General features: G+C 31.6%; 1 protein-coding gene across 1 annotated transcript in view; it reads right to left on the reverse strand.

Moving 5' to 3' along the window:
* Nucleotides 1-13,162, reverse strand: part of Dnz1 (DNZDHHC/NEW1 zinc finger protein 11) — a 154,970-nt gene that overhangs the window by 139,181 nt on the left and 2,627 nt on the right. Inside the window, exon 2 of the mRNA XM_085815056.1 lies at nt 7,780-7,942. Coding sequence (XP_085671182.1) covers nt 7,780-7,942 — 163 coding nt within the window. The remainder of the gene's footprint in view (nt 1-7,779; nt 7,943-13,162) is intronic.

Here is a 13,162-nt window from a genome sequence, read left to right on the forward strand (position 1 = left end):
ATATGACGTGGATTAATTTTGAAATGATTAAGTTTAGAGAGATTTATTATAATAGTTGCTACTTTTATAACAGAAAGGAAAATCTCTCTCTCTCTTTATATATATATATATACATAAGTAAACAAGATAATTTTTATAACAAATTGCTAATATTTGTGCTAAAGCTGCAAAGTAATATAATAATATCTTATTTTCTAGTAGATTATTTTATATATTATCTCCTTTGAAAAAGTAGTTAGAATTCTATTGAAATGAATTTATACATATACGTGTCTGTATGTGTGTATGTGTACAATAAAAAGCATGTAAAGCAAAATTCTAGCTTTAATTTGCAATAATACCTTAATTCTACATTTGAATTTAGGTATTTTTCTTATATATATATAATTACAAAGAAGATGAAAGTTCAAAAGCGATTGCTTAAAAGTACATTTGATACAGTAGTTCCAGAATAAAATAGTTACACCATGTAAAAACAACTATGAGAGGTAAAAGTTATCTTGTAAAAACTTAATGTGACAATTACAAAACGAGATAACTTCTAAATCAGAAAGGGATGAGAGAAAAGTAACAAATTTAAAATCAAATTTTAAATGATGCAAGCAAAAAATTTTTAAAAAACCCATTTTTAGATTCAAGGTTTTTCCCATTAGCCATTAGGTACCATTGGCTACATTTTGGCTTTAAAATTTTTTAATTCTTTGTTGCATTTGTATGATTGTTTGAATTTATTAATTATAAATTTCAATTTCTGATCCTTGTAAAATAATAGTTCTAAATTTCTTACTTTATGTCTTTATATATATATATATATATATTGGTATCCAAAAATTATTTTTTCCTATATTTTATACTTTACATTTTATGCATAAAAAATATTTAACAGATAAATTCATAGCAAAGTATTATGAATTTTGCATAATTTTAATACAATAGTTTGTACCAATATATGGAGTTTAATAAAAATTTCCCGCCACTGCAAATATCGTCTACGCAAACAGTTTGCATTAGTGTGTTCAATCATATTTTGTTAAACAATTTTCAGCATTTGTAAGAAAGAGATTTGCTTTAGAGCACAGTGTTGTGAAATTTTTAAAAATTATCATTATCATTAAGTGAAGGTGACCAGATGTCCCGATTTAGGCGAGACAGTCCGGATTTCAGACTTCATGTCCAGAGGTCCCTCGCTTGTCCCGGCAGGATGCTTGTTTGTCCCGCTTTTCTGCAAAAGAGACACTTAACGTCAATTAACTTAAATTGGGCACCACGGCGCAATGATGACGCCTCGCTGATGCTTGCTTCCGATAAAGCTATGATGTCATCACTCAGAAACATGGGCGGCGACTGCGTAAGAAACAGCATGCGAGAAATATCTGTCGCCAAAGCTCCAAGCCGGCGTTGAAGTTCGAAGGTCATATTTATCAAGAGCCCATAAAACGAATATCGTTTTAAATTTCTTTAAACTTTAAAGAAAAAGAAAACATTTTTTCGCACAAGTAAATTAATTAATGATTAGTTATTTTGAGCCAAAAAAAAAAAGTGCGAAAATCCGAGTTTAAATTATTACGAAAAGTCAAAGAAACATTTTGTCAAAGAACATTTCTTTTTAACGCCATGTTCCTCAATTTCCTATACACATCGCAGAGGGAGAAATTCTCACCACCAGGTTCTGTCACCAAATTCCTTGGTGAATTTTCCCTCCGCTTTCCAGCGACGTAATAGAAAACTGGTTTACATTATGTTCTGTGGAACCTTTCATTCTTTACATAGATGTTCTTTGGCTGAGGTGTTTTGTGTGTGCGATTGTCGTGTTTCGGTGGTTATTTATTTTTTTCTTATGTGAGTGACATTACCCGAGTCTCCATTAAGCATCAGTCATGCCAAAACAAAAGTCAAAATTCAACGAGGAATTACAAGGCGAGTTTCCATTCATAAAGAAGGTTAAAAGCAACACCGATAGTGACATGAGATACGACAAATGTGGATCCCATTTCTCTGTCGCTCACAATGGGTGTGGAGATATAATGAAGCATTTAAATACAGATCATCACAAAAAGGCCCTGAGATTGTCGGAATCGTCATGTAAAATTGCGAGCTATTTTTCAAGATCTGAGTTAGGTGAAAAGGAAGCTCGGTTGACTGCTATAGAAGGTACTTTTGTGTACCACATGATTTATCACAATCACAGCTTTAGGTCGATGGACTGTACTTCCAAATTGATGCAAAAATGTTTTAATCCAAAATTCACTTGCGCACTAACAAAACATGAAGCCATTGTAACGAATGTACTTTGTCCATATGTAATGAACCAAGTCAAGGCAGAATTAAATGTCGTGAATTTTGTGACAGTGTCTACAGACGCATCGAACTATAAGGATGTCAAGCTATTTCCTGTGATAGTGAGATATTTTGTGCCACTGTCAGGTGTGAAAGTTAAAATCCTGGACATGCAATATCTTTCTGGAGAAACAGTACAGACAATCTGCAATTTTCTGGTAAAAGCATTACAACGGCATGGTATGACAAAAAAAGGTTGTTGGGTTCTGCGCAGACAATGCTAACACGAATTTCGGAGGATTAAAAAGAAGAGGTAGAAACAACGTTTTTGCAATATTACAAGATGCCCTTGGAAGGAAACTGCTAGGTATTGGTTGTGCTGCTCATATCGTCCATAACGCAATCCAAACAGCAGGAGATTGCTTGCAAATTGATGTGGAAGCAGTTATTATGAAAATTTATTATTATTTTTATATCTACATTGTTCATGTTGAGTCGTTCAAAGAATTTTGCGAATTTGCCTCTGTAGAGTAGCAGCGCATTTTAGGATATGGGAAAACTAGATGGTTATCATTGATGCCTGCAGTAGAGAGCGTTTTAAAATTGTTTCCTGCAATGAAATCCTATTTCTTGCCAGAAGGGAAGTGCCCTACCCTAATCTGCAACTTTTTTTAGAATCCCTGTGCTGAATTGTGGCTCTATTTTGTACATAATACCCCTGTGGTGTTTCAAGTGGTTATTCTGCCCATACAAGCACAGACTGTAACAGCATTGGAAGTATCTTCTGAAATGGATGATTTAATATATAAATGCAATGAGAGAAGCACAAAAACCTTTTTGCCAAATGAAGTATGTATGCTGATTACCCAATTAGAAGAAGAAGGATTGGCGAGAAAAAATGACATTATAAGAACCATTGTAAATTTTTACGACAACTGTGCTGGATATCTGAAAGAGAGGGTTAACCCTTTGCAGTACAATGTGTCCAGTCTGGACACACCTAAAAATTTCCTTCTGTACGCACAGAAAAATTGAATGAAAAAGGATTTACAGGTTACTCTGAACCTTCTTTATTTATAGTAGATGGCAGCTCAACACAAACCAATCCATATATTTTAGCCATGTTTAGTTTTTTAAGACACTCATTTTTCAAAGAAATCTTCCAGATTTTTTTAGGGTATAAAAGGAATTGTTTGAAAAGAAATTTCTATGTTATTTTTTTGGCTGTATGCTAATCTCCTTATTCTATTTTAGTTTTAAATTTTTACCTTGAAATCTTTCCTAAAATCAAACGGCGAACCCTAGGTGTGCCCAGACTGGGCTCCCCGATAATCTAGGACAACTGAGAGTCTGTATTCTTTGTTGCTCCGCATCTCATCGGTCAGTTCATTGACAACAATGCTTGTTTCAGCACTCTTTTCGAAGCTCTATTCAGTGTGCCCACTTTGGGCACACCCACTGAATTAAACGATAAGTGCTATCTTCACAAAATTTTATTTGTGTACTCCTCTAGGCCTAATTAGACTGCCTACCTTTTTTTTTTTTTTTTTATTTTTTATTTTTAATCAAAGTTTAAACTTTAAAAGGTAGCATGCCGGAAAAGGTTAAGCAATTCGAAGATCAGAATGCATTTAGTTGGGTTGCGTTAAAGGAGCCACCGTTCTGGGAAAAAGTACAAGAAAGCGTGCAGCTTTTTGGGCGGAAGATTTCGAAGGTTGACATCGATGATAACGAGTTATTTGACGAAGTAAGCTACATTAGGTTATTTATTTCACCACAAAAGATTACAGATTGGAATTATCAGAAACTAGGCTCGATTGTCGATGGACTGAAATTTTTTGTCATTTCAAAGATAAAAAGTGCCATGTGCACAAATCCAGAAAATTGTGGAATTTTTGTTGTGTCTTCCAGGGATAAACGCCGCCAGTGAAAGAGTCTTCTCGTCTTTGAATATCATATCGGCAACTGAAAAGACACAGTTAAAACACTGGAAACACTACAAGCAATGTTAATGGTGAAGTGCAATTTTGAGTTTTACAGTTCCTGTAGTTCCAGTGATGAAGTCTATGAAAGACTTCTATGAGAGCAAAAGATTCTTAGAAGCATTCACTCGTCAATCTATGGAGCACCTACACAGGATGATCCATCTAGGTCAGCGGCTGATCAGGAAGGCCCATCGTCCACGTCGAATTAATACATTTGTGGCGTCATGTGCTGGATGGACACGTTCAAGCAGTAAGGTAGGTAGGAAGTTACAAACTTTTATTTTCCGACTGCTGTTTTTTATTCTTTGTTCGCTCTTACTGAAAGCACATCTCAGTTGTCTCAGTCCAGATCCTAAAGTCCGTGATTGTTGATTTAATAATTAATTCAGTCTGAGATATGGATAAATTCTATTTTTCCTTTAAATATTAGAGTCTGTTTAACACACATGCTAATTCGAAAATAATGGGTAACTTTGTAAAGGACAATGCGACTTCACTAAAAATTTTGCACTCCGTATTTTCACCTTCTGAGCCCACCCTCCACCCCCCAAATTTGGATCCCTGCGTCCCGCTTTGCCCTCCGGAAAATCTGGTCATCTTAATTATGTACAAGGTGTCTGAAACAGAACTATCATGCTACCAGATCAGAAACATCATTTGCTTCCAGTTCCGTTGCAAACATCAGCTACGGAATGTCACCAAATCATGTGTACAGCTTTAGGTACTAATGTTGTATCATATCACACTGTGAAGGTTTGGTTTCAAAAACAAGGACTATGATGTTCAAGAAGCAGAGTGCTTCGGCGAGCGTATTGATGTTGATGGCGAGCGTACTGATGATGAGAACTTGTGAAATCAATATGCAACCACTCGAAAGCTTCACAAAGACACAATTTCACTAACAAAAAGATCACGTTTTGTATCTCGTGGAATTGCCATGTTATTATCTATAAAGAGTATCGGGAAAAAGGTAAAACCCTCGACAGTAAGGTGTACAGCGATATGCTAGTCCATGTTGATGCTGCTATCAAGGAAAAAAGTCGAACTCTGTTCTAGCACAAAAAGGTAATGTTCCATCAAGATAATGTAAGACTACAAGGGTATGCATTCACCAGCTGGACTCTGTATGGATTCAAATGGGATCTTTTGCCGCATCCACCATATAGCCCTAACATCGCTCATTCAGACTTCTACCTTTTTACACACCTGCAGCTACATTTTGTTGGTGCTATGTTCCATTCTGAAAGGACATCCAATATGAGGGTGATATGTTTTTAGACTCATGGCCACCAAGTTTCTGGATTGAAGGCTTTGAAAAACTACCAAAACGTTGGCAGAAAATCATACATTTGGGTGGTGATTACTACCCACACTAAAGGTACTGCTTTCATGTAATTTTTTTGTCCTAATTTAAGAATGATTTTTGGTGGAAAATGTTCATTACAAACAGATATTATGATACATCTAGCTTGGTTTCCATAAAACTAAAAGGCATGATTTTCAATAACTTGCCTTTTACCCTGACCTTATGTCAGTTTCGTAGGGGTTCTTCTGTACAGTTAATTATATAGCAAAAATATGCGTAAGTGTTGAAAGTAAAATGGAAAATATTTTATTAAACAATTTAAAAACTACTTTTAAACTCAACATGCTGAGCTCTAGATTATAATATTATTATATAGATTAAAATTTTAGATGTTGCTTAATAACTAAAAATTATAAAATGCAGTTTTAAAAGTGAAATAATTTTGTTATACTTTTTTGGGGGGAAGGATTGAATGAAACATTTGATAGGCACTTTTACTGTTATGCTACAATTCTAAACCTCTCTACTTTACAATAAAATAATTAAGATGTCTTATTTTTATTATACTTTTGATACAAGATGAATTTTAAGAGTTGATATAGAAGATAAATCAAAACTAGGCTGCAAAAATGGACAATTCTAAGAGAAAAATTATATTACCATCAATACAATTTTGAATGATTTTCCAGTTTGGCAAGATCTCCATAAACTTTTACAATTAACAGGAAAATATGCAAGTACCAAATTTTTTTAAAGAAATGTCTACTTTCACAGCTATACTGTCCAAATACAATTTTTATGCTTAATCATGACCCCTTTGCGTTAAGAACATTCTAAGACTTCTTCTAATGATATAGCCAAATATATATTGATTTTGGAACAGAAAAAAACCTATAAAATTGTTTTTGTTTTCGATAAAATAAGATTTATGCAAATTTAAAGATACTGAAGGACTGAGTCAGTTGATCTGACTCCTGTATTAGAATTAAATAGCATGGAACTGGTATTAAGTAATGCAGTTTGTGCCAGAAGCACTGTAGCAGTCTTTCTCTCCCAAGGACCCACCAGAAAGGACTGAAGATAGAGAGACCTTTACTACATAAAAACATGCATGTGATGTGCACCTCTTGCTGATTGGACACATCAATAGCTTTCATAAATGAAATGCTAGAGAGGTAATTAAATGCTCGCATTACAAAGTCTGTCTCACAGGAGCTTTTTTGTGCTATTAGCAGACAATTTAACTTGCATGTAATAGACTTGGAATCGAATCCCAAGGTCATTATCAGCCTTAAGGGCATGTGAAACTGGTGCACTTCTGGACTTCTCATTAGTGCTAATAGATGGCAACTTGAACAAACAACTGCAATACCCGAAGCCACCGAGGCTTCTCGCACAATACAATAAGATTCTTCTTTTATTTATTTAATGATATTACTGCTGAAACAGTTTTAAATTTTACAGTTTCTTTAAATTACTTATATCCCTTGGCTACTCTGGTTGATATGTTGGTTAATGGAATACAGCAAAATATGGATCAGATTTGTTGCAGTTCTAGACAAGGCACAGATATTTGCCACTGCACTGTCTTAATGATGAAATTTAAAATTTGCTATTTCTTTTCTCCCATCCAATCAATCCCAACTTACCTATAATGGCATTAAGCACGCTTAAGGGCAGAAGTGGTCACCATTTTATTGTGGAGGCACCTAATAAGCAGCCACTGTTACCTCTTATGAAGGAACAGACAATTTTACATTCATGCCTTCTCTGGGGCCCTTTGGTATCGTAGTCAGGCCTCCCTTACACAATACCATCTGGGCGGCTAAAATCTGCTACTCTGAAAGTTCTCTTGAGAGACTGGGAATCAGATTCTCAAACTTTATTTTTTTTTTTTGTTTTTCTCAATCAAAATTGGAATGGAGCTTAACAGATATGCTTTAAGCATTTTGTAGTACTTAAGATAATCTAATTCTGGATACTGCTTAATATTATGCACATTAAAGTAATGGGCATACTATATATGGCAAAAAGCAAAAAATATAATTTACATAGATATAAATCTTGCACATATGATTATACATACACTGCACATTATAATTCCTACACCTTCCACAACAATTGTTATTCCAAATTATGTAGTAGAACAATATAACAAAAATATAAACATTCATGAGACATTTTTCAAAGTGATATACAAAAATTCAATACCTTATGTACTGGAGATCCAACTCCACTATGCATATCTGAGAAATCTAAATTGTTATCAGGAAAGGGAACAATTCCAGGATCAGAAAAAACTGCTCGCAAGTGAGCCATGATCAGTAAAAATACTATAGTGTTAAAGCAAACTACGTTGAAAGCTCCCCATAAGCTAGGAAAAAAAAAAAAAAAATCCTGTTAGTGTATGAGCTAGAAAAAAGGTGACATCTAATCAGGTATGCAGTTCAGCAAAAATATGATAACCAAATTTCAACATTTCTTGCATGTCACTTGTTTTTTAAGAGATCAGCAAGTTTAATTCCTTTAAAGGTGAATAAAAGTACCAATAAAAATAATGGTTAATGGTGACAATGCCTAAGGGGGCAGAAAGGCAATACTAATTGAAGATCATTTTTGTGTAATCACACACATATCACACTATTAATACATGGACATAAAAAATAAAACATATTTACGTTTTTTTTTATTATTAGTGAAAATAAATTATATGACCTTTGCTACTTAATATGATCACAGTTTATGTTATCATTTGGGCATTACAAGACAGCCCAGACAATACATTTACATAAATAATTGTTATTAAAATGAGCAATTATTTAATGTGATCAAATTATTATAAAATTTATTTTTTAAACACTTTAAATTTATGCAGGCAGATAAGCGACAGAAGACAATAGACAGGGTACCTGATCTTTCCTACAGAGTAACAGCTATAATTTCTGGCTTAATAGTACTTAATATATACAGAGAGATCTTTCAGTAGTTATGCTTGTAAAATTAGTGAATCTAATACACTGTTGTTGGAAAGTAAAGTGGCATTTCCTTAAAATGCTGAATAAATAAAGTAGTTAATATAATATCAAGGATAGAACTTTTATAAAGCTAAAGAGAACTTTTTCTAAAGCTAAATTAAAGGGGTCAGCTTATCTGCAGATCCGCTAATCTTACAAAAAATATGTGCCTTCTTCTGTTCGCCGGGCACAACCGATAAATAGCTAAATATTGCACTTTTTTATTTTTTTAGTTTATATTTCTTAAATTTATGACAAAAAATAATTTTAAATGAAACAAATTAATCATTTTATAAAAATGAGTATTTTATTTTCAAAATTCTTTATAATGCTGCTTTGTTGCATCATTGCCAAACTGTTCATCGCCAAAAAGATCTGCTAATAAAATTTGCACCCAGCTTTCCCCACTCTTTAATTTGTTTTTCATTTATGGAGAAATGTTGTTAAGTTACACTCTTGTTAGAATTTTCAGAAAATGTGATTATCTGTAGTTTCAAATTTGCCATACAAGAATTTCTCTTCTTGCTCATCTTTCAGACAAAAAATAAAATGGCAGAGAAAATAAGACTAGCACATATATAAGACAACAAAATGGAATAAACATTCCAGCTTCAGATAGGGCTACCAGAGTTAAAACTCTCATCACTGGCATCTGACTGTACAGAAATTTGGAACATCCTACTCACTTTAGTTGCTTAGCAACATTTCACCCTCAAGGCAATATGTTTGACATTTTAGCTTAAACAACTGGTTTTAAAATTTGTGTAAATTTTAAAAGAAAAATGCACTCTTGCTTTATACGTGAATTGGCTTATGTTCAGAAATATATGGTAGCCATAAAAATGTCAAAAAATTACTTTGTCGAGATATGAAGAAAACTTTACGTAACAGCAGCATGCAACTCACAGTTAATGAACGATTTAAAATTTTATTTCTAATTAAAATCGTATAAAATATAAATTTATGTTTCAAGCAATTTTTCCATTAAAAATTTAATTAAACTATACAAAAATTTTTCTCTTTCACAATTTAATGTTATCATCTGGTTTATGTTATCAGAATAGCTGCAAAGTAACATGATTACATTAAGCAACGCCTAAAATAAAAACAATAAATACAAGTGCTAAATCTGTATGTATTAACTAACATCTGTATGTATTAAGCATGGTAGGTAAATAAAATATTTCACATTACATAAAAATTACTTCAGTCAGAAAATATATTTACTCTAACAGATTTAGAGCTTTTAAATATGAAATCAATTTTAGGTCCACTTATCTAAGTTTATAAAATTTAAAATAGAGAATTCAAAATATATAACAAAAATATCCTAACTTAAGAAAAAAATTATGGGTAATCATGTTGTATGCAATCAACTACTTTTAATTATTTATTTTTTAGATGGCGGCACTTATTATTTTATTGAGTTCATTTTCCCACACTTTTATTCCATGTTTGAATTTAAAAATAGCATTTTAGTGGCATCATCAAAGAAATAACTGATCAATTAAAAGGGGTAGGTCATACACTACACGACTACCCAATTACGTGTACGCTGATAAACAAATTTTAAAAAACAAAACAAAACCGAATAATGAGAAACATTTACATTTAACTAAATGGTTACTGATCAATAATTTAATGTTCTGGGGTCAAAATTAAAAAATTTCAAATTTAATCAATTTTTTTTGGGGGGGAGCAGGAAGAAAACAGAAAAAAAAGTAAAAATGCAAAATAGTACTCTTTCACATTTAATCAGTCTGTTAATCATTAATAAACAAAACTATTTAATAGATACAGTTCCTGAGAATATTATTTTAACTTTTTAATCTAATTGACTTGAATACATTTTTTTTTTCTTTTTTAGTATATGTTTCTATTTTTAAAGATGATATCTTATAGTACAAGCTCTGACAATGTATCAATTTGAAATAAATTATCCATCATAATACATCCATAAAAAATCACTTTTTCAATATACATATAACATTTTAAATTATAAAAAAATACATTTTTCAATGTTTCTTTCATATTAAATCAACCTAAGGTTTAAAAAAATATATGAGTTTATAAAGTTTTTGAGTTTCTTTTTAATTGTTTTCAGCTTCTCACTTTTGGCAATGAGCTGCTTTTCTTTTTAAGAGATTATCTACTTATGTCTATGATGTAGCTCACTCAATTTTCATCAAGAAATTTACAGGGAACTTCTCAAATAATTTAACAGACAAACTTTTGTGCAGCTTATTATAAAGATACACACTGCACAAAAAAAGGGAGCAGTTCTATATATTCCATTTTACTGGGCCCATTGACGTAATTTAACTTTCATTTTTCATGTCTCGAAAGGGTGACGTAGGATATATATTGGAGTTTTATATAGTATTGTTTGCACATAGGTATTTTGATGCAAAATTGGACTTTTTCTAATATGGCATACTGATTTTTTTCCATATTTCAATTTTAGAACTCAAAATATGCCAAAGTACCAATTTTTGTAAAAACTGCATGAGTAGTTTTTAAAAAATTAGTTCTAAAAAATTTAGTTCCTAAATGCTAATTGAATTTGGTATGCATTTATTAAAATATCTTTATTTTTTTTTTCAATTAAACTTATTTCTTCTTTCACGATTCGAAATTTAGATTCAATCCAAATGAAATTTGCAGATATTTTCTGATTTAATTTTTTAGTAATTTTTATATTTTCAAAAAAAAAATTTTTACCAACACCTTAAAGTAGATGTGTTTATAGACATAACTGCAACATATTAGTTTTTTATTCAAAATATTTCTAGACATATACATGAATTTATATATTGGCATGTTTTGAAATTTGGCATATTTGTTATATGTGACAATCATACAAAATGTGGTTTATGCGCTTTGTTAAAATTATTTGAAAGAATGAATGATGTACTTTTTTTTTTTTTTCCTGCTCGTGCACAATGAAAAGGGAAAGGAAAATAGGTTACCATAAGTAGACTAGAATAGAATTAAGAATTTCACCAAGTGATTTATTCTTGATGCAAATTAAAAAAGGTGTTCCAGAAAAAATTTTTAAACTTCTCGATAAGTTTCCTGTCAAATTAAAAAAAAAATTAATATTTACACATAATTTGAGTCATAAAACTGAAATATGAAAAAATTCAATGTCATTTCAGATGAAGTGCGATTTTCTGTCAAAATATCTATGTTAGAACAATAATTCTCTATTCATAATGGTTTAATTAAAATTTAAATTTTAAATTATGAAATTTTATTTGCAAACAAATAAATGATTAATTATTGCTGCGAACTAATCTACAATATCATTTAAAGTCTGACAACATATGTAAATTTAGTAATTTTTTATAAATTTTTAGTATTAAAATTTTTTGGAATATTCATGGATTTTGATACTTGCACTTAATTTACATATGCTCTCAGAATTTAAATGATATTGTAGATTAGTTCGCAGCAATAATAAAGAAAATAAAAAAATAGAGTGTTTGTTGTCATTCATAACATAAAATTATCAAGATACACAAATATTCAAAAGGGAAAAAAGTATTTGAACTAAATAATTATAACTTAAAATTCAATGAAAAAATACTAAAAATAAAATTTAGTATTTCATAAAATGTCTACTGTTGTCTATAACTACCTGTAGTTTTCTTGGCATTGATTCTACTAACTTTTGGGTTAGATCTGAATATTTTTTTTTTTTTTTCATGTTTTCAAACGAATATTTTTTAATTCAAGATGCCAAAATTTATATTCTCTAGCATCTTGATCCAAAAAGTACCATAAATTCACAATCGGATTGAGATAAGGTGATTGGGGTGGAGTCTTTGGGGAGTGTTCATCTTTGAAATAAGAGGAATTCTTTTGTAACTCTAGCTTTAAGTTTAGGGTCATTGTCTTGTTGGAACCAGAAGTCATCTTTAATAACTAATTTTGACATGCTTTGAAATTAATTATCTCACAATATCTCTACATATTTTCTTGCATTCAAAATTCCCTCAATTATAGTAAAATTACCAGTTCCATTCCAGCTCATACTACCTTGTACTATAATGTTCCCACCACCATGGTTTACAATTGAACATACATTTGTAGGATTTAGAGCTGTTTTATTTTTTCTCCAAACAGTTTTCTTGCCATCAAATCCAAAACACTCAATGAAATCAGTCTTTTTCAAAAATTCTATAGGCTAATTTACATATTCTTTTGAAAAATAAAGTCTTTTCTTACGATTAGTTTCACTTATATACTTTTTTTCTTACACTCCTGGCTTTATGCCTGAATATATGTAGGTAATTTCTTATTGCTCAAGCCCACCAGCGGCCAAGCAGTAAAGTCGCTGAACACTGGTAGTTCGGTTAGAGGTTTGAATCCTGTGAACGGGCTGGCTGCATGGGTGTTTTCGTGGTTTTCCCCATGTGTAACGTATATACGAGCCAGTTTCCCTTAGAAAGTCCTCAACGAAGGCATCCCTTCCCTTAAGGCAGATAGGCCTCGAGGCTTTGCCGTAATTAAATAACCTAACCTAACTTTTTATTTTTCAAAGTGTAACACAAACACCTGAACAAGATTCGGTTAGA

This window comes from Stegodyphus dumicola, chromosome 1, assembly GCF_044657685.1.
Source record: "Stegodyphus dumicola isolate Sdum_Otavi_A_Nest chromosome 1, ASM4465768v1".
NCBI classification, from domain to species: Eukaryota; Metazoa; Arthropoda; class Arachnida; order Araneae; family Eresidae; genus Stegodyphus; species Stegodyphus dumicola.